This window comes from Filicampus tigris, chromosome 18 (assembly GCF_054856515.1).
Source record: "Filicampus tigris isolate MCC_2025a chromosome 18, RoL_Ftig_1.0, whole genome shotgun sequence".
In the NCBI taxonomy this organism is placed as follows: Eukaryota; Metazoa; Chordata; class Actinopteri; order Syngnathiformes; family Syngnathidae; genus Filicampus; species Filicampus tigris.
The window spans coordinates 9,932,783-9,960,564 of record NC_141234.1 but is presented as its reverse complement, the minus strand read 5'-3'; the positions used below and the strand labels follow the sequence as shown (position 1 = coordinate 9,960,564).

Here is a 27,782-nt window from a genome sequence, read left to right as displayed (position 1 = left end):
TAATATAAAGTGAAGATCTTGAGATTAGTTTAAGGACTGAATTCAGTTCTCATGCATTTTACAGTCAGAATTAGAATCATAATTAACATAATTAAGCAGCTCAAAGGCAAAACCCTTTTTCGTTTACGAATCCCCTATGATTTTTTTCAGCCAAGTACGCTCTAACCAGTGCAAAAATGTTTTGGTTGAAAATAAAGACTTAAAACAATAAAACAATAAATAAATAAAAATGTTCTGGTAAAGTTTCACCGCTGTATTTGAAGCACACTTATTTAGAATCTTTACTGTCATTGTATAGTGCACAACGTTACAATTACTGATTTTTTTTTTTATGTATTATTGAGACTTTAAAGGGTCCCACTTAATTAAAATTGTATCGAGTGGGAAAAAAAGAGTAAAAGACCATATGATATGACATCTTTAAAATATAAAATGTTTCACCGGGCACAACGTGTGTGCAAAGTTTGGTGGGTTTTTGGTCCTTTTACTCCTTATAATGCAAATCAGAGAATAATAATAATGTCTACAGGAATCCACGCCTCGACCCCGCTCGCCGAAAATGTGTCAAGACCTAAATCAGGCACGCACTAGCTTGTTTAAATGTAGGCGGGACACAAGTGTCCTAATGACCAATAGGAATGCATAACGTCACTGATTGACACCCTTGTGACGAAAACTGTAGTCCAGCTGTCACGGCGCGCGAAAGATAAAAAATTGTCCTCTGAGAACAGGCGGGAGGACGAGAGGCAACGGAGCTAAAGGCGATCGCATTGTACCTTCATGATTGAATTAGCCGCCGTCGTTCAGGCATGAACTTTTTAGATGCCTTATGAGGCTGCCACGGGTTGACGAGACTTTCGATTTCTCTCCGTTCGTTTCTTTGTGACAAGCGTCGAGTAGCAAGCGGGCAACGAGATGAGCCTGATCCTTTCCCAACAACAGGTGCGGATATACTTTTCACCAGACGACATTTTCGCCTGTTGTGTAATCAACTAGGATGTATTTTTTTCATTTAATTCATATGTGTGATCAACATTTGTTTGCTATTGTTAGCTTTAGCTAGTTAGCGAGCTAGGCGACTTGCTAGCTAGATTGCATCGGGCTCTCCTGTAGTTGTTGGTTGAACAGTGTTCTATAGCAATCTTGGTCAAATTTCGTGTTTATCTGATGTATTGTATAATATCCAACCCAAAATCGAAATGGACACCAGACAAGTTTTCTTTCAACTTCATGATTCGAGGCCATCGCAAGTAACGTATGTGCTCATTGTTTGCCTTGCTGCAAGGCGCCACTCATGTCCTCAAATCAGCTTGCATGCCATAATGCATGCATGTTTCAAGCTGTAGCTGGTAACGTATTTCTGAAAACGCTGACCTTTTTGCTACTAGTTAAGTTGTTGTTAAGGAGGCAGATATGACCCAAATGAGGCAGACTTGCAAATGTGATGGTGTAATGCACCCTTGATTTGGTTCCAAAAATAGGTTTGGCACTTAAGCTGTACAGGACATTTCATTTGTTACTGTATGTGTTTGCTGTGCAGTCTCAACAACGAGTATAACTTAGAAATGTTCTTTCATCGTTATGTGTTGTTCCACCCAGGCTGAAGGTCTCCCAGCTGTGGCTCCCACAGTAACTGAGAGCGACTCAGACAGTGGAATGGGCTCTCCAGCAGCAGAGGATATTGTGCCAGAGACAACAATCAATAGCGACGAGCAGCCAGGTGACATTGCACAACAATAGAGTTTGAATGAGCCCCAGATGGGACAAAGTGGTATCCGTTTATGTGAATGAGGGCCTTGAAGGGCTCATGTAAGACACTTTTGTAGATTGCTTTATTGGCCGATGATGTTTAAAGCTTTCATAATGCACTGCATCACAGCCAGATTGTGTAATACTATTCATCAAGAGTGAATGTTGCTTGCATAATTTCAACAATGCTTACCAGTATTTGCACTTTCTAATGCATTGTATTTTTGCACTGAGACTTTCTCCCTGTTGTTTTTACAGACTCTGATGAGGAAGAAGACATTCAAATTGGCAGAAAGCCTCGCCGGAATGCCATCAGGGACAGCGACAGCGAAGAGGAGGAGGCGGCTGGGGTGGAAGCATTAGCGATGGCTGCTGCCAGTGGAGAGGAGATGGAAACGGATGAGAAACAAAAGGTTGAAAAGAGCAGGAGAAGAATCTCTGCTCTCGTAGATGACGAAGACAGCGAAGCGGAGCAAGAGGTGGATGATCAGCAGCAGAACACAAAGAAGGGTGCCAAAATAACAAAAGATCCAAAAAAGAGGGAGAGGAGCCAGAGGCACCGAGACAAAAAGGAGAAACATAGTAAAAGTGTCGAAAAATTGAAGAAGAAAGAGCGATTCTCAGACTTGAATGAAGTGAGTGTAGTTACTTTTCCGTCTGGTTTCCTTAAACTTACGTAATCCTGCTTACAAAAATAAAACAACTTCCCCAACATTCTGTGCAGAAAGGAAAGACTGCTTCAGTTGTTGCATCACACTGATAATGACAAGCCTTTCTGTCCAGGGTACGCATCTCCCCGGCCCTCTGAATGATAGCGGCTGCCTGTTAGGTGACACAGATCTTTTTGACACCGGTATTGATGACGAGCTGGAAGAAGAAGAGTCACTCGATTCAATTCGAGCAGCTGTCAAAGAAAAGATGAAAAAGCACAAGGTACATTAGTGCCAAGGTTTAAAGCGGAAGTCAACCCCAAATTTTCTTTCAAGAATATGTTCAATGCAGGCCCACTAGTCGAAACATTTTCAATTCTGATTAATATTGCGTTTGTGTGATTTGAGTTAAGCGGGGGCGGCCATTTTGCCACTTGATGTCGACTGAAAATGACATCACAGTTGCTTGAGCCGTGATTGGTTTGTTCCCTGAGCAACTGTGATGTCATTTGCAGCCGACAGAAGTGACAAAATGGCCGCCCACTGAGATGGCCATGTTTAGACTAATGAAGGCGCATAGAACATTCATTCATTCATTATCCATACCGCTTCTCCTCACAAGGGTCGCGGGCGTGCTGGAGCCTATCCCAGCTGTCTTTGGGCAGTAGGCGGGGGACACCCTGAACTGGTTGCCAGCCAATCGCAGGGCACACAGAGACAAACAACCGCACTCACAATCACACCTAGGGGCAATTTAGAGTATCCAATCAACTTACCATGCATGTTTTTGGAATGTGGGAGGAAACCGGAGTGCCCGGAGAAAACCCACGCAGGCACGGGGAGAACATGCAAACTCCACACAGGGAGGCCGGAGCCGGGATCGAACCCTCGACCTCTGAACTGTGAGGCGGACGTGCTAACCAGTCGACCACCGTGCCGCCTGCGCATAGAACATATTATTGCAAATATTTTTGGTGTGTTGACTTTAAAGGAATTCTTATTTAGGCCTTACTGTTATTATTATCAAATATGAATGCAGGAGCCTTTCCTTGATGAGGAAGAGGAAGGCGATGGAGATGAAGTTCTAAAGCCCCAGCGTGCAGTAAGCAGTGCTAATCACTCGGAAATCATAAACGCAACAAACCAAAAATGTGACTTACTTTTTTTTTTGTGTGTGTGTGTGTGTGTGTGTGTGTGCTCTTAGGAGAGAAAAGCTGCACGTGCAAGTAAAGAGGCAATGAAGCAACTCCACAGTGAGTCTCAGAGACTGGTCAGAGGTCAGTTTATATACACGCACTCTACACACAGTATTTGTCATGAATCAACTTCAATCTTTGAAATGTGTCTCTGTTTAATGTAGAGTCAGACCTTGGCTTGCCGTACCACATCCCGGAGCCAAAGACCATCAGCCAGTTTTTTAAGAAGAGAGCCAGGCCCGAGGGACCTGCCATGGCTCTGTTGAAGTAAATGCAAACTTGTAATGCATGTGTCACGTTAGCTTATTGATGGCCAGCTACCACCTCGCCCTGACCGCTTGAGTTTACATTTTAAGATTTTGCTGCTGCAGTAATTGGGGAAAAAATAATTATCATCTTTTTTTTTAGATCTAGACAGTATTCTGCAGTAATGTTGGAGAAACCACCACTACCTCCAGTTGACCCTACCGGTGAAGCCCAGCAGCCGCCCGCAGAGCAGGACTCGGCTGCCGCTCTGCACGACACATTCTCTCAACTCAAACCGTTATCCGAGCCCGCCGCCACATCGTCGCCGCAGCAGGAGAGCCTGAGTCAGACAGGAGAGGCCGCTGCTGAGTGCTTGGAATCCGAGCGGGAAGCCCCTATGATGCTTTATCTCTCCGAGAGTTTGCAGGAGTCGATTACAGCAGACACTTTAGTGAAAACTATATCCGAAGAAGAGGCTGTTATGAAACAAACTGAAGTTCTGGCTAACGTCCAGCAAGCAGAAGCTGGACCCACAGAGCCTCAAGCGACATCCGTTGCGGATCCTGGAACTGCCGAACCGTCCGTACCGCAGGCCACCAAGCCCAAAATGGACAAATTAGCCCGACTAAAAGAACTTGGGCTGGACCCGCCGCCTGTTGCTAAATTGTGCGCCACTGCAGGAGCTTTTGTTCTCCTTGAACCAGCACAACACAACCCAGGTCAGTCATGCTTTTGAAGAACTTCACATAACCCGACATAGCTGCCAGCCGTCATGACGCTTACATTACTTTCGCATCTACATTCGTCCAACCAGGTGTTGAGGCTCTGAAGAAGCGATACCTTCGTCACATCCACGCTCCGGTCCGGCCACAGGGAGAGCATACGCTGCAGCTCAACATCGTCCGTAAAGGCAGCACGCCGTCTGGCAAGGAGGAGTTGCGTGCTGAGTCTGTCACTGTCACTTTGAGAGAAGGACAAGAGGAGGCAGTGCCAAGCAAACCTGGTATGGAGCTAAACGTATACAGCAGCGAGGGCTTCACTGTCTCAATGGTTTTGGAGTTTTTGACAAATAGTGGCCTGTTTTTACAGGAGAGAAATTATTGACCCTGAAGCAGCGACTGCAGCTGGCCATGGCGCAGCGGAGACTGGAGGAGCGGGAGCGCAAGGCCGAGCTGAATCGCCTCGATAACGAAGAATGTGGAGAGGAGGAGGAGGAGGCCGAAATGACAGATGAGGATGAAGAGGTCTGGCTTTTTCTTGTTACCTTGGCTACGATGCATTAATTTCCCCCCCCCCCCCCCCCCCCTCTGATATTTACCCCCCTTGTGCGTTTATGTATCACAGGCTTTAGATGACTTACTGGGAGGCGATGATGGCGAAGAGGAGGAAGAGGATGGCAGCGTGGTCCAGAGTTTACGAAGTCTTTCTCCCGTGGCGCTGAATTGTCCATCAGTAACTCCAGACATGATAAACACCGACGGAACACTCATACTGTTCCCTGGCAACTCCTGCTCTCGCACCGGGTAAGTTGGTTTTCAATTTGTGATTCATCATAGGATCCCGACATGTCGTTTCCTCATTGCTAAATCATTTGTGCAACGGTTTAAGAATACAATTTCCTGTTTTTCATTTGCTTATGACTTAGAAGTGTTTGAATGTTATGTGGAAGGCACGTTCGGTTACCAGTGTCTTGATGTTTGAGCCTCTTTAAAAGCGGAAGTCAACCCAAAAAGTCTTTACAAGATTATGTTCTATGTAGCCCCAGTAGTCTCAACACAGCATTCTTATATTAATTTTACGTTTGTGAAATATGAGTTCAAGCTGTAAAATCTACCCGTTTGTGTCCATTTCACAGTCGCTCAGGTAACAACCAATCGTGGTTCAACATCAGAAAACGGGTGAGCCGTGAATGGTCGTTACCTGAGTAGTTGTGATGTCATTTTCAGTCGACAGAAAGTGACAAAATGGCCGCCCCCTGAGATGGATAAAAACAGATGGATTTTGCTGCTGATCTCATTTACGATGAATGTTATATTAATCAGAATGCCGTGTTTAGACTAGCGGAGGCACATAGAACAGATTATTGTCAAAGTTTTTGCGTTGACTTTCCCTTTTAAATTAATCAAAATGCATGGAATTTGATTGTGGGGGGGGGGGGGGAATCTGAGGTCGCACCCCCTCATTATTGACACTCACTGAAAGGATCGGCTGTGTATTTACTGGTCACGGTGTCCACCTTCAAATGCTTTGTTTCCCCTTTAAGTGATGGTGGAAGGAGATCTGGCACTGGACAATACGGCGCTAGTAAACTGGGTAAGCGTATCCAATTTCAAAACGTATTACTAATGCAACATTTTTATTTATTTATTTATTTTAATACCCTCAATGACTGAGGTTTAACTCGAGTGTTCACGCCGTTGTCTCCAGAAGAGGATGACTCGCTGTCTCTAATGAAGGACATCAGCCACAACAGCAGTTTTGAGCTGGGCGGATCAATGATCACTTCCTACCAACCAGTCAGCCATCAGCGCGGAGGGAGAGGCGCTAACAGCTCCAACTCCAGCTCGGTGTTCCGTTCGCCTTCTCCGTGCCTCTTCAGGCCCAGCATGCTCAGCTCCGCTTCCAAGGTGAGACGCAGAATGTCTGCAGGAGATCGAAACGGGTGTTTTGCATCAAATTCCAACATCGTGATATGGATTGCATCAATATTCACACTTTTTTTTTTTTTTGTCTTTCGAACAGAGTTCTGGTAAACTGTCCGAGCCTTCGCTGTGCCTACCAGTTGAGGACTCCCAAGATTTATACGCCCCTCCTTCCCCAGTGGACTCTGAGCCCACTGGCGTAGTAGCCGGACCCATCGGTCTGGGCGGAGACTCTCAAGGTCGCTTCTCTCTCGAGGACGATGCCCACTCCCAGTTACTCGACGCGGACGGCTTCCTGAACGTGGGTCCGCGACCCGGCGTCGTCCCCTCCCACAAGAGAAAGTTGATCCTGGGCAGCCTGGACGAAAACGCAATGGACGCCAACATGGGGGAGCTTTTAGGAATGTGCTCGGGTGTTTTCGGGACGGCGCAGAGCGGCGGCGCGACGCCAGTCGGAGGTGAAACGCAAGCGGAGGAACTTCTCGGATTGTGCTCGGGAGCGTTTCCAACAACACAGGCGGGAGAGAAGTCACAAACTGGGAAGAACAAGCAGCAAGAAGAGGATGAAGACATTGAAAACAGCATGGATCAACTACTTGGACTTTGTTCTGGCAAATTTCCGAGCTCAGGTACCTTCTTTTTATATCATATGAAAATATTCCTCCCCTTGCATCATTATCTTTTTAGCAATATGTTGCACCGAGCACATATAAGTTTACTGTTTTGTGGTGCTTTCAGGTACTTCCCAAATGGGCTCCCCAGCACAAGACAGGTAATGTCATTATTTCTTTCCTTGATTGATTTTACAGTGGACAATCTGTTGAGCATTGAGAAAATTGTTCAAAAATGTATTGACATGGGATTTTTCTGGTGACTTCGGTCAAGCAGTAAAAAGACACCACAGGATGAGGAAGAGGAGGTGGAAGAAGAGGATTGTGACTTTCGGCTTCTGTCGGATGTGGTAGGTAGCACAGCATGTTTATCCGAAAAGAGAGTGAAAATTGTTTGGGATTCCGTTCAAATAACAGAAAAAAATTACAGGAAGATGAAGAAGGGGATGAGGATGAGGAGACAGATGCTGATGAAGATGAAGAAGAGAATAATGAGGTAGAAGAGGAGGAGTTGAATGGAGTGTTTGCAGCCAATCTGGTTAAGAAGAAAAAGAAGAAAATGTAAGTGACGAATCAAGCTGAGGTTGTTAAAAATGTCACTCCACTCACAGTATGATTGTTTCACAAAATGATATTTACATAGCATCTTTTGGGCTTCCCGACGTTTACCCGCACTCCTCCTCCCCTTGTAGGCGCCTGACCGACTACGTGGACTCGGAAGCTGAACTGTCTGGCAGCGACGAGGGCAGTGGCGATGAAGACGACGACGGAGGGAGCGAGTATGAGGAAGAGGAGCTTCTGGAGGAGCTTCCCTCGGATGAAGAGCTGCACGACCAGGTCAACAAGATCCACATGTGAGTAAAATGCACCAACTGTATCTGTGTCAAGCAAACATTTAGCGCCCCCTACAGTTTTGATGTGTAATCGTAAACCATTGTGGTGAATAGAAATAATTCAATTATTTTTTTTTTATTTTGAACAAAAGAAAAAACAATCAGATTAAGCTTTTCTTTTTATAATTTTTTTGGTATTTTTAGCTGGCAAACTAGTAATATACCATGTATGGGTGCTCACAGTTATTTTTATTACATATAATTTATTAAAACGTTTTTATATAAAAATAAAAAAAATTAAAAAGAGGCCTCTTGTCCTTACTACTCTCCTTTCAACCAACATTTGAAAGCTGCAATTGTCAGGTAAAATCAGTACAAATTGTTGCTTTAAAGTCCACCTGTCCTTACAGGAAGCAGATAATGGATGATGACAAGCGACGCTTGAGGCTGTACCAGGAACGCTACCTCGCCGATGGCGATTTACATTCCGATGGCCCCGGAAGAGCTCGCCGCTTCCGTTGGAAAAATACAGGTTTGTTCCAGGAGGGATTATTCTTGAAAATAAATGTCAGAGGGAATTTGCAAGAATTCCAATTTTCATCACGATCGGATGGGTCGTCCCTTGCAGATGACGGCTTCAACGCGGACATTCCCGGAGCCGAGGGTGAGAACGAGCATGAGGATGATGATGACGTAGATCAGACTGAGATCCAGAGGAGGAAGGAGAGACTGGAGAGGGAACAGTGGCTCAGAGAACAGGTAGGCTGAAAAATACGGTAACAGGTGGCGCCCTGTTGACGAGGGTGACGTGACCCAAATTTGTCAGAACACGCCAGTCTGTCATTAGCCTACGCTAATGCAATAGTAGAGTCAGAATTAAAGTAAATATTTATATGCAAAACAAACTTTGTGTTTGTTTTCCTCCTCCATTTCCCCACATTTTTCTTCAGTCCCATCAGAAAGCCAAGAAAGTGACCGATTTGGAAGAGGAGGATGAGGAGATCGGTGAGGAAGATAGTCAGTTCCTGAAGTTAGCCAAGAAGCTGAGTGCTAAGACTCTGCAGAAGAAAGGTTAGTTTGTTGCCAAACCTCATAACAGTGTCCCCTTGGCTTACAAACTTCCAATTACAAGTTACGAGCTGCCGCTTTTTAAACCAAAATTCACTTACTAGACCGCGCCCTTTAAAGTCACCCTTCAACAAATAAACACTACATTGTGTATGTCTTATGACTTAATGACACTTTAAAAAAACAAAGTTATTTCTTTAAAATGTCTTTGTTTTTATTTTTTAGAAGGCAGTGCTGTTTTTCTGTTTTAGAAACATTCAACCCAAACAATGTGGTGGACTGGAACATATGAATGGTGTTTTGTTTTTGTTTTTGTTTTCCCCATGTCAAGGGTAAAATTAATATACTTGAAACCTGAAAGTCACGGCTGTTGAATCTATTGTCTTAAAATACAAAATAGGGTATTTTCATGAAGACTTTGCTAATATATTTCGGATTTACAATGCAGAGCTTCCTGTTGCGCCGCCGTCACAAACGACAACAACCCTCAATCCCTTCCTGCGACCTTCACAGGTATGTCAATGTAAATAGAGAGAAAATACATATTTATCTATTCGGCTCCATTTTATTTTCTCTTTGCCTGCCCGACGTGAAGTTTACATCTGCACTGCTTCATACTTTTAGAGGTGGTTCCAAATGTGCTCGCCACTACTTCACCATGCTGCCCATATGCGCTTCTAGTTGCATTATATTGTTTGTGTTCACTGTCAGATAATAAGAGTGTATTGTGTGTCCGTGAAGGTTAAAAGAGGTTCCCTGCTGAGTCAGCCGCAGTCTGTCCTTCAGAAACTGGCGTCCATAGCCGAAGGAAACCCACTGGCACCCAGAAACGGCCGCGGATTCCTCTTTCAAACATTGTCACCAGAGAAGGACGGCTCACCCAAGGAAGCTTCTCAGAATCATGTGAGTAGACAAATGGGCGCTCAACCAAATGTGTCATGTCCTTTTGTTTCACATGGTGGCCCAGACAAAGGGCAGCTGGAGACTTGTTTTGAGCCAAACAGCCCCGAGTGTCCATCAGTACCGTGGAAATTCAACCAAGTGAAGAGAGTTATTTATAAGACACCGTTCAATCAATACGATGCACAAAATCACATCTTAAATGTGGTGACTTGTTTTTTTTGGAGTGTCACGTGACTTTCATACTACACAAATTTAGTAGCTCTTCAGTACATCAAACCCATTTACTGTACATCATTATGAGTAGTTTTTTGTTGCAATTGATTTTTTTCTTCATTTGTCTCATTTCACACTTTGCTAATTAATCGTCAGCAAATACCGGTAATAATAAAATATTAGTAAAATAATAAATTATTCATGTACGGTATGTTTTACTGTTTAATTTTAGTCAAATTAAATTAAACTAATATGCTCATGAATTAACAAGCTTGAGCTATATTATTAAAGTGAACAAAATTCAAATCATTTTGTTGCATTCATTTAGCCATTTTCTCGTGCATTTTCTTTATTTAACATTTTAATTAAATGATTGGTTGATTCATGTTAATTGAATTAGAAATCCTAATGTCAAAATTGGAAAGTGACGTACTTTTACTTTTTCTCCCAACAAAAACGATAAAATAATTTTGAGTTTTACACTCAGGCATTCTGACATTTCGCCACTAGGTGATGCCAAAGCCCACATTCTGGAAAAGCAGACGGCCACAACGTGAACGTGCACATTTTTCCTGTTAAAGGTTAGATTTTTTTTCTCCAAATTGAAGGTTTGTGTTTTGATCGACAGACGACGAAGAGGAGGGGGAACATTTCAGCAATGAACCCGGCAGCCAAGAGGGTCTGCAGGCAGGACACATCTGCCGGACACGCTAAGGGCCCCCAGAGAAGCATTTTTAGCTTCTTAGACCACTGAATTGGGAACATAGTCTGATGAGTATTAACAATGTTTATGAGGCCACTTGTTTTGTTTTCTACAACATGAGTACAACTCGTGTATGAATTTTTAAATTCCAGTTGTGTTCATGTGATAACCAACTAATTGTATGATTGATTTCATTTTTTTCCTTGCGTGTATATAGGGATATTTTTTTTCTTTTTAAGTCTAAATTGTTGGGTTTTGTATAATGTATTTTACATGTAAATAAAATTATATTTTAAGACATTTCTGGAGTTGCTGTCTGCCTTGATCATCTCGTAGTTTTAAACTAAAAAGTGAAAACATCCCCGATTGGTCACCAGGGCACATATAGACAAACACGCACCAAAGCACAAGATGTTTTCATAGATAATTAAAAGTAAAAATGTGTCTCGTTGGAATGTTTTGGGCTCAATTACAATATAAGAATCTTCCTGAAGGCTGACTTCTTGCCGTTCGAATGGTTTAAGTGTCTAAAAATAGGCAGACATTTTAACAAGAGCCTTTTGTCTATCCACTTCATTAGTTGTTATGGCGATTAGGAGACAAGTGTCCTGGGGTTAGGATGCACGTGGCCCTTTACACATCATTAGGGGCCAATGCTAAGGGCAAGTCCCACTTTTAGATTATTATCATTTACACTATGTATTTTTATTCAACTTCAGTTGTTTTTCCCACCATATTGGTCCATGAAAAGGAATCTTCCAGCTGTACTATTTAGCCACTACCGTGCAATTAATTGACATAGAGCCGATTCCAAATACTATGGGCCCGTTTTGTGAGGTCAAGCCAATCTAATTAGATTTTAATAGGATTTTGAGATTTGTATTCCTTCTATTAATTTCACTCTTTGTCTTCCTGAATTCCTCCAACATGGATTTTTCACAACTTTCTCCCCCACCCCGAGAGGGTGAACTGAGAGGTCAAAGGCCGTCAAAAACCGAACACAAAACCTCCCTGAACTCCCATTTCACACAAGAGCGGGAAGGCTACACGTTTTGGCACGGGGGTCCGAGCTTCTAAATATCTAGAGGACACGGATCCGCTTCTATTCTGATTATGAGGATAAGAGAGGGCAAAGGGTGGGAATAATTGAAGGGAAACAAAAGCCGCGGCACCCAAGGGTGTTTTTGCTGTGCGCCGTGCAGCATCCACTCTATGCATGTGAGATAAAAGTGTAATTATAGTGCAAAACAAGCCATTCTGGATTTCACTTTAGCACGTCCAGGCTCATTTGGCTCATTTTATAACATCGCAGGCTTGCTGGCTTTCTCTTTGTGTGTGTATTTTTTTTTTTTTTTTACACTCTCTTTGTGCATCTCTACTGCAAAACTGGCGATCTGACAGTGTGGCCCATGGGTGCCGGCCGCCCTCGGCCGCTGTCACAGCCCGAGACCGCTGCCGGAGCAGATGTGGAGCTGGAGCGGAGGGAAGTGGGTCACGGTGCTGCAGGCTGTGGGAGTATTCAAAAACAAGGTCTTGTTATATGCACAAGGTAAGTCAGGTTGCTTTTCTCTTAATGTGCGCAAAGTGTTTGCGTGGACATTACGGTTACTCAATTTCCGCTAGTATCGCTCTCTCCATCGTGGCAGTGTTTTGTAACTTCTTTTCCAAGAGTGAGATGGAGAGAGTGATGATTTTGCGTGTGACGAGGCCTCAGGCGCGTGGCTCGTGTTTGATGTATTTTTTATGGGCTTAGGCTACTGGTGAACGATGGAGAGGGGAGGGAGAGATGGAGGATGCCTGGAGCTGGTGGATTTGAATGTGGATGTTGTTGAAGGAGAAGCAAGACGGGATGGAAGTGTGTGTGTGAGGGAGTGCGTTCGTGCAAGCGGGGAGAAGAGGGGATGAGATTTTCCGCCGCCAGCGACGACATGTCAGGGGGACGAAAGCGGAGAGGAGAGAGACACTGAACACTTGTTAAGTCTGTCTGATGTAGCCTCTCGATACCACACACACACACACACACACACACATGCCCCCCCCCCCCCCCAAAAAAAAACCACTTTGTACTAACTAATGTGTCTTCTTATATCTGAGATTGGTAATAAGTTACAAGAGGAATTGCACAATACCTCCTGCAAATGATTTAAGGGATTACCATTGCATTATGGGTAGCAACAACTACCAGGGGTGGGGAAAAATGTAAATTTAACATTTACATTTTTCAACTATTAAAGTGTTGTCTTTAGATATGATTTCAATTCAGCCAGCGATCACATTTGTATCTCAAAACACACAAATTGTTGTTCACCATTGAAATGAATGGAAATGTAATTAATCTGTTCCAGATTGCCCAGTAAACGCCATTTTTTAACATGTTTTTTCAGGGGAAAAATTGCCCTCAACACTACTGTAATGTATAAAAAAATGCAGTAATGAAAAATCTAAATAAATAAATATACTTTACAACAATGGAGCCACACCTAGAAATGTATTTACAGTAACCATTATAAATTATGTTGACGCAACCCGAATACATTAAGATTGACAAATAGAATTGCTTAATGCTTAAAGACAAGCATCTAATTATGTGAATATTCTATCTATAATTTGTTTCAAGTTCAATGAAAGGGCTGTATTTTCTGTGAGAAAATTTTGTTTTGAAATGACAACAACTTGGAAGTCAAAACGCTTCAAAAAACAGATTGTCAGCTTTTGGTCATCCTGCATATGGATAAAATAAACAATTCATAATTAATCAGGAGATGGATCGGAACGTTTCATTTCTACTGAAATATAGAGCTTCATAGGCCAAGAAAAGATTAGTGACAAGTGGACAGATGCTCTACAACCACTATCAGGCAGTAGAACCGTGAGATTCGTCTCACTCAAACTTTCCTGTTAAACAAAACAAAACGCGCATACGTGTAGGTTGCATTTTTGGCAGAGGGAGGTTAGTTAATGTTATCATTAACTAATATGAGTACATTCATGAGGCTTTACTTTTGTACTTTTACTTAAGTAACGGAGTTGAATTGCTACTTTTACTTTTTTTTTTCTATCACAACATGTACTGTACTTCTTAAGTACAGAGTGTGGGTACCTCTGCCGCCTCTGGTGATTTTGTTCTAATTCAAGCCTTAAACTGTTTGCATAATTTTGAATCATCAGACCAAGGATGGTTTAACTCGAGATTCACACTGTGCTTTTTTTGATACAATTTTCTATTTCCCGCGGACATAGATGAACTTGAGCAGTTCGATGTGATTGTGTAACTTATCATGTGGCTATTTAAGTCGACAAGCGCTACGGTGAAGGAAAGAATTTTTGGTCCCCCTGCTGAATTTGTACGGTTTCCCGCTTAAAAAAGAAATTCTGTTTTTAATTTTTATAGTTGTTTAAAATGAGTGAAATACATGAAATCTGAGCTCCAAACGAAACATAAATTTGTTCGTACTTGACCAAACGTGCAGGTTGTACACTGCTCAGAAGGAATTTTGGTCAACTTAATAATAGAAAGTTGGAAACTTTCTCAATTCACTTTACTGCTGCAGGTTTTCTAGTTGGCCATTGGGTTGAGGTCGCCAGTTGGTTCAAAGATGCCACCAGGCATCTGCCCTATTCAGTGGTCCCCAACCACCGGGCCGCGGCGAGAAACGTAGAGTACTTCCGGTTTATTTATCATCCGTGGCTGAAACATATTTTATTTTGAAAAGTGACCGGATTGTCTCCGTTACATCCGTCTATGACTAACTAAACGCATGTCAAGTTGTCTCTGTCGCGTAACCCTAAAATTAAAGTAGTAATAATAGTAGTAGTAATAAAACAGTCAAATAAACAGACGTATTTTAGACATAAAGCCAGAGACTCTTTGCTTATTCCTCCCACTGTACTGTACAGCAGTTTCGGCGTCAAAGCATAACAATGTAAAACTGCATCAAACGTGGTTTGTCATGTTCCTCTCATTCTTTACGTTTCCTGCCCTCCCAGCCCAGACCTCCTCGTCTTTCTTTTTTTCCCTGGAACCACATGAGTCAAGAAGAGGAGGAGGGGGGATGAGGGAAGAGGAGGATCAACAACACCGCGTCGGAGGAGGGGGAAAAACGTTGGGAAAGGCGCAGCGTCGGTCCAGCCTCTCCACCGAGCAGCGAACCCGCACGAAGGTAAGAAATAAACCACAAGCGCATGCAAATGAGGCTGAAATGACAGTCAAGTGACTTAAGCGAGCAACAAATAGGAAGGGGAAGGGAAGCTGCGTTGTTTTATCCAGGAAGGGAAAGAGAGGAGAGAGCACTGAGATGGGGTGAGTGTTACGTAACGCGCATAGGGAGACGCATTTTGATTCGTTTGAGTTATTTCAACGCTACCACACTATTTTTTTTTTTAATTCCTCGTTGGTAGTGAATTTTAATACGACCACTTTTAATCAAATATGAAGACCATGGGCGCCATTAGTCGTCGTATTTCTGCTTTCTATAACCACCTAGCCGAATCCACGGAACCGCTTTTAAAGAAACGGAACGTCCACCCTGCATCGACTCTATTCGGGTATCGTTATTCTTCTTATTATTATTGGTATTTGTTTTCTGCTTCGCGCGTGACCAGTGGTGAGCTGTCCTTCAGCACCACGTGAACGCGCATGCACACAGAGAGGAGGGAGGAAGTGTGGAGGGGAGTTATGGCGGGGGGGGGGGGGGGGGTGCGGGGGGATTGACAGCAGCCCCAAGTCAGGATTACAGAAATTTCCATTCCGGGGTGACATGTAAATGGGTGATGCTAATAGAAGTGGAGTGCAGCACAGCCGCCTGTAGTTATAAACAAAAAAGTATTTTGGGGTGACCCGCAAAGGGTGATTTAGAGGTGAGAGGAGTTATAGGGGGTCTTTACATCACATTGGATTGTGTGTTTGGGTGATTGCAGATACAGGATGATTATTGAAGTATTATTTTCTTTATGAGCATTTTCATGCTAATATTCTAATATTTGAATTGCCCAACTTAAAATGTTGTTCAAATTTGTTGCCTTGAAATTTTGATTTCACCCAACTTTTTTTTTTTTACAGTGATACAGAAGACCGATAGACAGACAATAAACTCACCTTTGTTTATAATAATAATATTAATAATAATAATAATAATTTATTTTTTAATTTTATTTATGGCAGTAATTCTCAACCATTGTGTCACGGCACATAGTGGGCAGGGAGAGATCATCAGGAATGCCACGATAAATTGTCCAATTTCACTTCCAAAAGTATCATTCACAAAAATAATGATGCATGGGTAGCTGTATCTTTGTTCAACTATGTATGCTAATTATGTATAGTGACGGTCAGAACAATGTAATATTCTTCCTCTCTGTATCCTCTTTGCATGACATTTCAATTTAATTGGTTGCCTGAAACTTTTTTCCAATGCATAATATGTGCCTTGGTTCACAGTGCTAAATTTATGTTACTTGATTTCATTTATCCTGTGTCATCGCAGTGAAAATCAATCCAGACCAGGAATGCTTCATCAGGATCAACAGCGGGCCTACAGAGGTCAAAACTCCAACAGTCGCTCCTCTTCCTCATCGTCAAGCAGGAAATATGATCAAGATGGCAACTCTAACTTCCTGACAAGCAATGGAAAAGGAAAAGGAGATGAAAACCAAAACCCGCAGCGCCCTTATAAACTGGGTCCTCTGAGTCCCGACCTAAAAAACTCATCCTCCCACGGCAACTCCGGGATCCTATCGCCTCGCTCCCGCCTGCCGTGCTGGAGCACGCTGGAGCCCCTTCCCGAAATCGAGTATGCGGATGACGGCTACGGCCGAGTGCCTCCGGACGGAGCTGAGGAAAGGAGGATGGAGGAAGAGGAGGGACAGATGATGGCCAAGCACAGGGAGAAGATGGAGCTTCAGGGGAGGAAAAGCAGCATCCGGGGCAGGGATGATCTGGAGGAGATGATGAAGCTTGAAAACGACGATGAGTGGGGAGACAGCGGCTCGGAATCGGACTCCGGCGGGAGCATGTCCTCCATCCGTTTGGAGAGGGGAGGCAACTGGTTGTCGACGGGAGGCATGGAACGTATGACCTTTGAGCCTAGCAGAAGCAACGATCGAGAACCATCAGGAAAACGAAAAAGCTTCAGCCGCAATTCGTTGTCGGGAAGTCACCTGGGAGACCTCCTGGAGGAAGGAGCGGAGGAGCCGCATGACCAGTCATCGGATTCTGACGCCGAGCATCCCGAAATGATGGACGCCGTGTGGACGCTGCGGGACCGGGAGAGGTTCAAGGCCCAGGAGATGGAGAAGCATCAGGTGCAGCTGACCATGTATCGGCGTCTGGCTCTGATCCGCTGGCTCCGCACCCTGCAAGGCCGCGTCGAGGAGCAGCAGAACCGCCTGCAGTCCAGCTTTGACATCATCCTCACGCACAGGAAGGAACTGCTGCGCATGGGGGCTGCCGCCGTCAACGCCGCGCCGCCTGCCGCTGTGGGACAATCGTAGAAGCAGAAACAAGAAACGATCAAAGCGGTATTCATTTCTTATGAGATAAAAACAACATCTGTTCATATTCGCGAGGTAAAGTAACAGGAAGTGCTGCACGCTAAAAACAGTTGGGTTAAAAATGACCCGGTAAAAATGGACTCATCCACTACTTGGGTCAATTTGACCCGACTTTCTTGGTTGTTTTTGCAGAAAAACGACTCAAAAATGTGTTGTTTTGTATAAAACAAACCCCACAAAATTTGGTTGACCCAATTAGTGGATCAGTCTGTTTTTATCCCAAATTGGGTTATTTTTGACCCACATGTTTCTAGAGTGTAAGTCTAAAAGATTGGGTACCAGCCGTCAGCCAGTCGCACGCCACATAATCTTCCGCGCATATTTTTGGAATGTAAAAGGAAGCTGGAGAAAGCCCCACTCCACATGCACCTAAGTCAAGATTCAAATCCAGAACCTCTCTAACCGCACAAAGACATTTGTGGAAAAGGCCACCCTCTTAAAATTGCTGGGTTGAAAGTAACCCAAATTGGGTGAAATTGGCTAACACGGTGCTGGATCCAAAACCGACCTAGCCAATACTGGGTTATTTATACGCAGCACATTGGGTCAAGAGTTTGATCCAACAAGGGATTAAAACGACCCATAGTGATGTGTTAAAGATTCCAAGAAAATTTGCACACTGTGATGTCATATCAAGGTGGTTAATCCCCTTAAAATATGTATTTCCCTTCTAATTGCACTTTGAAGTTATGACTGAAGTTATAGGTGACATCAGCTGTAGAAATGAATGTATTTTGTTTAAACACCCGTTTGTGTTGGTTTGATTTCAGTTTGCTACACTGGAAACTAAGAATTGAAGACAATCTAGAGTCTGTTTCATGTGTTTGTGTGGGTTTTTTTTTGTTTTTTGTTTTTTTACATGTTTTGTGATTGTAAAGTTACAAAATGTTGTTGTTGACTCTGACTGATTGGAGTCTGTATCTACCAAAGTAAACACAAAAAGTAGTCAAACGAATGATGCAAAAGAAAACAAAAAAAAAGAACGCAAAAGCCTCATTGTTGGGTTCATGTTGTAAGTCAACGTGTTGTCCTTGATTGTCCAAAACATTCAATAATAATGACTTGATTCTGTGTATAGAGATGATTATTAAAAAAGAAAAAGTCAATAAACATAATATCAAAGTACTTCCTGTTTTTAGATTCTTGGCAGCATCAAAAATGAAGTGGTTTGTTTGTCGTTATATTTCCACAGAATGTCTGCTCTGAAAGGGGAGTAAATTTAGCACACAGCCTTCGTTTTATTCATAATCAGCATGTTTATCGATGTTCTGCTCTATCTGCTGTGTAATCCACCCTTGGGCTAAATGTCCTTTTAGCTAACAATTGCCTCTTTGTCCTGTGAATAAAAGTTGGTTTGTTCGGGCCCATCACACGGGCTCGGGCAGTGAGTGTTCTGCAGACAGTGTGATTGCCGTGTGAGGCTGTTGCCCCCCGGCGCCGAGATCATCTCACCTCTGTGTGTGTGTGTTCACATAGATACCGGCATCTTTGCCACCCTTTAATCGCCTGTGAATTTGAGGGGGCCCTCACCCGTGCAGAAAGCCCTCAGGGGGATCATGTCAGTCTGTACCCCGGGGCCCTGCACCCTCAAAGAAGGGTGCCCCCGGTAAACAGACGTCAGGTACAGGAGAGAGGCCAAAGCCTCGGGCAACCTCAGAGAAAATCCATGGCGATAGGCCCTCTAACCCTCCTACGTTGGTCTTCTCTTATCGCCTCTTTGTGGTGCAATGATTGCAGTGAGTGGAGCGAATTTCCATATTGATCCCCAGTTTTCTGGCCGGGTGTACGCAAGACATCAAAGAAAGAGGGATAACATGTTTACAGCGGTTACAATGGTTTGTCTGCCATGTGCATGAGAACAAACGTTGCTTTTGATGGGTATTTGTAAAACACTAAAGTCAATTTCAAGGTGGGCTAACTAAACACAAGCAACCAAAAACAAAAGGCAACCCATGTCTGTGTTGTTATTGTACAACACTTATCGCAGACTAAAATATGAATAGGGAATCTCAGTTCTTTGTTGTCATGAATAAATTGCAAGGATTCATACATTTACAGCTTGAATCTAATGAGCAGCAATTTATCGCAAATTTTGCCTTTGCAAAAGTGATATCGTCCAATTATCCAGTGAGGTAACTAGTACAAGATAGTTTTTGTTGAGCCTACAACCCCAATCAGAAATAAAGGGATTCATGTATCATAATAAAAAAAGGTACAATAAATGGAGTGAAATAAGAGATATGCGTGTACAAAAGTGCCTAAATGTATGTTACATTTGTATTTAATTATGTTAAGTACAATTAATTGTTTCAAGACGTCAAAAGCCCTATTTTTTTTTTGTTCACGTTTGAAGCAGAAACATCCACTAGGGGGCGTTCATAGATCACGGACACACTAGTATTAGCCTGTCATTGGCTGCGGCTTACATGAGTGAGCTCTAAACTATGAACCAAATGTACCCCTAAATCGAAAGAGTAATATAGAGGTGACTTTCAAGAAAAACAAAAACAAGACAATATTTATATATTTTCATTTTATTTGATAAAAAAAACCCGACTGATTTTCAGTACAAAAATTAACCACATCCCACAGTGAATTCACATTTATTTGCAACAATATTTTCAATGCACTAGTCTTAACACGACATTCTGATTAATATTGTGTTTGAGTTAAGCAACAAAATCCACCCGTTTTTCTCCATCTCAGGGGGCGGCCATTTTGTCACTTCTGTCGACTTAAAATGACTGACAAGCGCACCTGTTTTCTAAAGCTGAGCCATGATTGGTCGTTACCTGAGCCCTTGGCAACTGTGATGTCATGTTCAGTCGACGGCAAGTGACAAAATGGCCGCCCCCTGAGATGGATAAAAACGGGTAGATTTTACTGCTTAACTCATATTCCACAAGCGGAATATTAATCAGAATGTTTCAAGTATTGGGCCTGCATAGAATCTTGTAATGAAAAATGTTGGATTGACTTCCCAAGGTTCACACCTTGTATTTTCCCAATGCTAACACGGCATATTTGGCAACTCTTGGATCATCTCATCATCTCAATTTTTCTTCTTGCCATCTTATTTTTGTATGACTACAATCCATATTGATTGAAAACATGGGGGGGGGGGGGGGATGTTTTAAGTAGTATGTGCCTCTTTCTTTTAGACAATATTCCTCATATTACACTCCTGCTGTGGCCAAGTCTTCAATTGGTGAGTGTGGGTCTTTTTGAACATAGACATGCATATAGAAGCTATCATAGTCTCCCTCGCCCCTTCTTTCCTCTGCCTGATGTAGTGTGACAGTGTGTTAGCCCGCAGCACTCTGCTGGCTTGGAAACAATCAGCTTTGACAGAAAGGGGGTGGAGGAGGTGGTGCTGGTGGTGGTGGTGGTGGTGGTGGTGGAGGGGATACGGTGGGGTGGGGGAGCTCCGGGGAGCAAGGAGGGGTGAGGAAGGGTGAGTGAGGGTGCAGGGAACTTGCGGCCGGAGGCCTGGGTATGATGAACTGGATGAAAAGAGTTGTCGACTGAGGCAAAAGCTGGATGGACGGATGCGTGGAAGGATGGATGGACAAAGTGTGTTTGACAGAAATGAGGATTGCAATACTTTGCTACGCAATTGGGTACCAGTGAGGAAATGTGTTAAGCCCATAGGACCGGGAAAATAACTCGTAGCACGCTCCTGTGCTGACTGCTCAGTACAACACCGCTAAAGTGACACAACAATAAAACTAAAGAAGAGAAGAAACATGACCTGCCAGGAAGACAGAGTGAAGAGTAAGACAGCTTTGTGCGTTAAAATGTTGCATCAAATAATCAACAATTTGCATTTCCAAAGGGAAGAGCTATCACATGATTTTTTTTTTCAATGGACTTAAAATATTCCACGGCATGTTGGATGCAGGGGCAGACGTACCAGCAGGCAAATAAAGGCAATCATGAGGGTACCTTCAATTCCAGGGGCCCCCAAACGTCTCATAAAATCAGATTAATACATTTTCTTTCATTTAAGGCATTATTATTATACGTTATTATTCAATTATGAGCATTTTAATTGCCCCCCCCCCCCCCCCCCACCCTTTTCATGCAATGGGTTACCCAAAATATTCGGGAGAAGGAAGAAGTAGAAAACTTTTCTACACTGTAAAAAAGTCAACTTGTATTTTTGGGCCGTTAACCTCTAAATTACTAACACTTGTGACAACAATTTAAGTTGTTGTTTAAGTGCAAGAAAGAAAGGAAATAACTCACCATATAACCATACACATACTTTACTGCACTTATACATGGACGTACATGCTGTACATAAACACACACCCTACACAGTAAATTTCGGAGAGTATATTTTACTCGAAAAAGACTTGGTCCCAGTCAACAGAATAAAATGAGAGTAAAATATTCCATGTAAAAATGTAGTGTACAATTTACTCTGAGAATTTTACGCTGAATATTTTACTCTCAAATTTTGCTACTGAGACCACAAAGTTCAGTGTCAAAATTACTCTGAGAATTTTATGTGGCATACTTTACTCTCAAATTTTACTCTGTTTACTGAGACCAAACATAAAATTCAGTGGCAAATTAGTCTGACAATTTTACGCTGAATATTTTACTCTGTTTACTGAGGCCAAATATAGAGTACATTTAGAGTAGAGTTGTACATTTTACTCTTTTTAGAGCACTCTCTGAAATCTATTCATAAATCATTATACCCTCATACTCACACATGCAATTTTCATTACACTCAAACTAATAGAGTTCCCAAATTTCTGCAGGTTTCATAACAACCGCCAAAATGCAATTTAGGGACTTCATCTAGCACAGGTGGAAGATTTTCTCAGATTCACACTTTTTAGTTGACGACAAACATTAATATTCAAAACCTTTGCAGTAAATGGATGACGAGGGCCCTGTGACTGGATTGGCCTTGGGCCGCCATGACCAAACACGCCCCTGGACAAAGTGTGTTAGACCAAGTCTTTTCTCATTTATGCCATGTTTCAGTACTCATTTAATCATACGTGTTTATTTTTTTTGTCTGAAATTGGTTAAACTGGACCAAAGATGAGCCAAAATGAGATTAAAATTGACCCCACAAAGATGAATTGAATCTTACGCTATATCATGACAAAACCTGTTGAACTGAGCCAACCTTTGTAACCTTGTTGTCACTTAACCACTTGACTCTCTCCTTTAATTTAGTTAGTAGAGCAATTGGGTTCATTATAAAAGCCCCTCTCAAGGTGCAAGCCACTTGTCAGTCACCGTGTGTGTGCATATGCGCGTGTGAGGCGCTGTCGTTGACGGCTCAGCTGCCTCGCCTGCTTTAACCAGCTAATAAATATGAAAACAGCAGGTTAAAGTTTTTATGTCTGAAAGGATTATCGTCTTCTATAGAGTCCCGTGAAAAATCCCCCAAACCTCATAATGCTCAATGTTGTCCCATAAAACCGTGTAGGACAAAAGAGAGAGAAGGGGAGCTTTTTCACGCATAAGGGGTTTTCTCAAAAGCACATTGAGTGGAGCCGGGCCCTGGACCCGCCCATAGATTATGTGGCTGTCAAATGAAAGCACGGCTTGGAGCGGCAGGTGCGTGTGCCAGGCATGAGGGGAGGGGGGGAGGGAGGGTCACGGGGGGTCTGGTGACCACGCAGGGTGGAGGTGTGTGTGTGTGTGTGTGTGTGTACGGAGAATGCACCGCAGCTGCCGGCAGGAATGTTTGCACATTGTCACTTTCATTTAACTTGCTCTTTTTCTTTTGTCTCCTCCCCTCTCACATCAACGTGGCTGACCGGGGGTCCCCCGTGCTTCTTCCCCGGCGCAAAGATGGGGCTAAACGGTGACACTTTGTCCACAAAGACCACATGGGGAGCAGGTCATGCGCACCTCGGTGCTGTGAAGTGAAGAGGTACAAGAGTGATATATAGAAATGAACACACACAATGCAAATCGGGCTCCGCGCGAAATTCTCAAACTAATCTCACGTCATGTGGCTTTTCATGGAGTCTTATCTTTTCTTCTCACGCATTCTCAATAAGATCAATGCATTGTTACCAGACTACAGTTAGCAACAGAAGATAGTCGTTCGCCATGCTGACCCGTTCGGCATCTTCGCCCCCCAAATCCGGCTGTTCGCACCATAACTTGGCGTCTAATCTCTGCCGTCCCATTCCAAACTGTGGCCTAAGGCTATGTGTGGGTCCTCGCGTAATCCCCCCCCCCCCACCCAAGTCCCACGTATTCCGCCGGGATTTGGCAAAACTGTTACATGTCGGAGCTGCGCAAGACCGCTTTTTTTCACACCGTCTTGGAGCAAAAAGGGATTAATGGCTCCACTATTATGTGCAATGAAAATGAATAACAAACAGCCGTCTGTTTATCCTGCAGAGAAAAGTGTGTCCTTGTGCTTTTTTTTAGGAGCTCGTCTTTGAGGGGTGGGGGGGGCCGTGCGTTGGTGACACGCCAGAAAAAGCATAGTCTGACATCAGTGTGTTAAGTAAACATCTGATGCTTTAAGTCTCTCTGTAAAGAATTCAACATTATTATATTTATCTTATGTTTTAGTGACTACATGTGTGACAAATAAATAAATAAAAAATAATCAGTCTTTTTTTTTTCTTTCTGATTTTTGACTATTTCAAAAGAGTTTATATTGGCCGATTAAATACAGTAGGTCAGGCGCTAATAATTCCATTATTAAAGTGGAAGTCAACCTAAATACATTCTTGACAATAATATGTTTTTGTGCCTCTACGGGTCTAAACACGGCATTCTGATTAATATTGTGTTTGTGGAATATGAGTTAAGCAGCAAAATCCACTGTTTTTTATCCATCTAAGGGGGCGGCCATTTTGTCGCTTTTGTCGACTTAAAATGACATCACAGTTGCTCAGGGCTCAGGTAACGACCAATCACGGCTCACCTGTTTTCTGAAGCTGAGCCATGATTGGTCGTGACCTGAGCCTCTGAGAAACTGTGATGTCAGAGTTGTGATGTCACACACAAACATTTAGGATTTATTACAGGTCATAATTTAAAAAAATTAGATGATCTCACTTAATCACAACATTAAGTGTGTATTGTGCCAGGGCCCAGGCCGATTCATTATTATCACACTATTGGGAGGTATTTTATTGCGCTCACCGTAGAAAACTTATCAGATTGACTCATTAAGTTTAAATAACTTTGAAATTAAACAAATCCAGTTGACAAAATGTTCCATTATTCCTCCTCATTGCACTACTTTTCCACCATTTTCCCCAGCAAAAAAAACCTCCATCCCCACAACTGCCAAGACAGACTTTGCGGCTCGCGTGGAAAATACGAAAATGAAATATGAAACAGTGTGTGTGATAAACTGGTAGATAATCATCTTTTCATTAAAACTTTCATCCCGAGTGACTTAAATATTCAAGGGGCCAATTACGGCGCTTTGTATCTCTTTCTCTCACACTCTGGCTATCCTTAACAAGAGCAGTCAGCGCGCGAGGGAAGGCTGTGTGGCTTGAGGGGGTTGAGTGCGAGCATCATTATGGAGTGGTCCAGTGGAGGGAGGGGTGGGGGGGGCGACCTAGCGTCCCTCATTGGGGGAGACAGGGAGCAGCAGGTCTAATGCTAGGCTGTCCAAATACTGCGATAAGGACAGAAGATGTTCAAACTTGTCGTGCAGGTGCAACGGATGGATGAGGGGATGGATGGGACGCTGGGGGATGAGAACAGACACGTCGAGCCGAGACAAGTATAGATTTTCCGTGCAGATAGTGGAAAGATGTGCGCATTCTGATGAGTGGGTGCACGATTCTCTTGTATGTAAAGTGGGTGTGTGTGTGTGTGTGCGAGTGTATTAGCAGTCGGAGCACTGAAGCCCACAGGCGATTCCTGTGTGAGCTTGCGATAAAGGGGGGAAAGGGAGAGGAAGTACAATGGGGGGGCTGTGGAGGAGGGGTACGGGTGGGTGAGAGGAGGAAGTTAGTTGGTTGGGTGGGAGGGGGCGGAGGAGAGGAGAGTTCTTCCTCTGTGCTTTAAAAAGCCTCTGGATCATGTCCCTGTTGGTCCTTCTCTTTACACACACACACACACACACACACACACACAGAATCCCTCACCCAATTCCTCTTTTCTCCCCCAAACATCCCCCCTCCACCCCTCCCACTCTCAAAAAGAGTGTCTTGGCAGGGTAATTAAGAATGGCCTCTAAACACGGGCGTAAGGCAGCCACGCTCCAGATGAAAGTAAATGATTAAAATAATTACAGGCTGCGAGATGACGAGCCCGAGTGTGGGGTGGCCGCCGGACATTTGTCAGTAATTAGATAATTAATCTGAATGCAAATGATGAGCCCTAACGAAGCAGTCAAGCTGAACCGGCGACAACTGCCGTGAGTGAAATGGGAAGGGGAGGGGGGGGGGGGGGTGAAAAGGCACGGGAGGGAAAGAGGAAAAACACATCTATATTGAGTGTGTAAAACATCCACCCTGCTAAAAAAAAAAAAAAAAAAAAAAAAATCAGCATGAAGACACTCGCAAGCAAAAAGCAGCATTTTGATTTAGTTTCTGCTCGTTGACAGCTCCCGTCTCACCCTGTTTAGATTTCAGTGATGGTGACAAGCACACTTGTTAAAAATATACAAAAAGGCCTCGCATGAAGTGCGACATGCTCCTCTGCCAGGCAGCTGAAATGTCAAATGAAGGGTAGCAACACAATGTGGCACCCGAGGAGGCAAACAGAACACATCCTTAAATGTATGAGTAAATTGTGGATTTACTCCCTGGCTACAAACACTCATTATTTCTCTGCGTTCGGCACATTCATACCTACCGGTGTAAACCTCGAACTTGATACTTGTTGTATCAAGTCAGGAGGAAGTTGTCAATCAAATTGATCCATTTCAAATGAGGGATGCGCAGTGTCATTCTGAGTGCCATGCATTTGTTAATTGTGTTTTTCTGGAGTTGTTGTCTTGTGTTAGAAGGCCAAACACGGGCAACTTAAGTGCTGATGTAGGCCACATTTTATCATCAGTGCTACTTGGAGTGCCACACACTTAACCAGATGTATGAATTATTATTATTATAAATTTGGGCAAAATATGTGCAAACATGCAAAATACATGGTCTTATTATTTGATTTTTTTCATGGTACATTTTTCATAGCGTAAAGGGCCCTCTTGCATCTTGCATGAAAAGTACCATTCAAGGACAGCACAAAACTGCTGAACAAGATTTTTTCATTCCAAATTGTAATATTATTTGGGTGCATTTTTTTGTCCTGCGTTTTGTCCTCTATTTACTCCCGTTATTCATGAGAAACGTATATAGAATGTTCATCAATGTTTTTTGAAGAATTATTTTGGTTTGAAAAATAAAAAAAAAAAATAATAATAAATCACCCCCCACACACACTCCACACACATTTTTTTTTTTTTTTTTAAAGAATCAAGGGACCAATCAAAGTGTGGTCGCAGGCCACCAGTTGCGCATCACTGCACCGGGCTACAAGCAACTAATGGTAAATACCAATACTAACATAAAAGGACATGATGGTGCATATAAAAGATAGACATTGCTTATATTAAGAGGGTCAGAAGACATACACGCATATATTTTCCACAAATTATTCAACTGGTTAATCGACTGAAAATAATTACGTTGGCTGATAAAACCATGCGTCTTACAGACGGCAGCTTGGATAAAAAGACATATGTGACAGTGAACCACTCCCCCTGTTAGAACAAATTAAACAACACATCCATTTAGTTGTTAAAAGCCTTGAGAGGCAATGTTTTACCTGCCCACTGGTCGTTAAATGTAGACTGATGGCTCACTCATTCAGCCTGACATAATCACAGGAGACCACTGCTGCATGATGGAATGTGGTATATTTGTTTAACAAGTCTCGCCTGTACACACTGAGCAACCGTGACTGTAATTTGTCCACAAGGGACATATGAGCATTCATTCACGTATAGTATTGAAAGCTGGAGTTCCGAAGTTGATCACAAGCTCATTTGTGCCGCTGGTAGATTTCATTTGAAAACATTATTGCCATGAAGCAACTGAAATAATCAATTCCAGTATTAACAGGACATGCATGCAATGGTTTTAAAAGCAGTGGTTCTCAACTGTCGTTTTCCATTTGATGGTACAATTGGGTACCACTTTTATACAAGTTAAGAAAAAAAGATTGTTAAAAAGATATGTATATCATATTTTAAACAATGATACTGTATGCTTGCATGTTTAAAGTACATTTCAGAGCACATAACTAAAAAAAAAGAGGATATACATGACAACTTCAAAATGAATATAATCATAGCTGGGCATTAGCCTTTTTTTCTGGGGGAAAAAAATAGTAACCGTCTATAGGTCGGTCCGCCTCTAATTTCAAACAGGCCTCCATTGGCAATTTGATGCGCTGCCAAAA

At 43.0% G+C, this 27,782-nt stretch overlaps 2 protein-coding genes across 6 annotated transcripts; both read left to right on the top strand.

Annotated features, from left to right (window-relative positions):
* Positions 1-671: 671 nt before the first annotated feature.
* clspn (claspin) lies at positions 672-11,057 on the top strand. 3 transcript variants are annotated; one of them, XM_086015390.1, is made up of 24 exons: positions 672-942; positions 1,600-1,720; positions 2,008-2,384; positions 2,533-2,682; positions 3,439-3,501; positions 3,604-3,676; positions 3,760-3,862; positions 4,004-4,560; positions 4,656-4,844; positions 4,931-5,085; positions 5,186-5,364; positions 6,105-6,154; positions 6,272-6,468; positions 6,584-7,116; positions 7,226-7,255; positions 7,372-7,444; positions 7,525-7,655; positions 7,787-7,948; positions 8,338-8,459; positions 8,556-8,686; positions 8,878-8,998; positions 9,444-9,508; positions 9,737-9,898; positions 10,740-11,057. In XM_086015390.1, the coding sequence occupies exons 1-24, from the start codon at positions 916-918 to the stop codon at positions 10,863-10,865; spliced, it is 3,897 nt and encodes a 1,298-aa protein (XP_085871516.1). In that variant the 5' UTR covers positions 672-915; the 3' UTR covers positions 10,866-11,057. The 3 variants fall into 3 exon arrangements, with proteins under 3 accessions (XP_085871516.1, XP_085871515.1, XP_085871517.1); XM_086015389.1 differs by having other exon boundaries at positions 6,269-6,468; XM_086015391.1 differs by lacking the exon at positions 672-942 and adding an exon at positions 1,308-1,349 and having other exon boundaries at positions 6,269-6,468.
* A 3,784-nt stretch (positions 11,058-14,841) lies between these two features.
* On the top strand, positions 14,842-18,488 carry c19h1orf216 (chromosome 19 C1orf216 homolog). 3 transcript variants are annotated; one of them, XM_086015516.1, is made up of 2 exons: positions 14,842-14,974; positions 16,298-18,488. In XM_086015516.1, the coding sequence occupies exon 2, from the start codon at positions 16,320-16,322 to the stop codon at positions 17,301-17,303; it is 984 nt and encodes a 327-aa protein (XP_085871642.1). In that variant the 5' UTR covers positions 14,842-14,974; positions 16,298-16,319; the 3' UTR covers positions 17,304-18,488. The 3 variants fall into 3 exon arrangements, with proteins under 3 accessions (XP_085871642.1, XP_085871641.1, XP_085871639.1); XM_086015515.1 differs by lacking the exon at positions 14,842-14,974 and adding an exon at positions 14,981-15,114; XM_086015513.1 differs by lacking the exon at positions 14,842-14,974 and adding an exon at positions 15,141-15,359.
* Positions 18,489-27,782: the final 9,294 nt, after the last annotated feature.

What these genes read in the sequence shown, in the direction of transcription:
- clspn (XM_086015389.1), top strand. Translation starts at nt 916, where the DNA reads ATGAGCCTGATCCTTTCCCAACAACAG. An exon ending in TGATCCTTTCCCAACAACAG is followed by an intron (nt 943 to 1,599) that starts GTGCGGATATAC and finishes TGTTCCACCCAG; the next exon opens with GCTGAAGGTCTCCCAGCTGT. An exon ending in GGCAGTGCCAAGCAAACCTG is followed by an intron (nt 4,845 to 4,930) that starts GTATGGAGCTAA and finishes CTGTTTTTACAG; the next exon opens with GAGAGAAATTATTGACCCTG.
- c19h1orf216 (XM_086015513.1), top strand. Translation starts at nt 15,244, where the DNA reads ATGAAGACCATGGGCGCCATTAGTCGTCGTATTTCTGCTTTCTATAAC. An exon ending in CCTGCATCGACTCTATTCGG is followed by an intron (nt 15,360 to 16,297) that starts GTATCGTTATTC and finishes GTGTCATCGCAG; the next exon opens with TGAAAATCAATCCAGACCAG.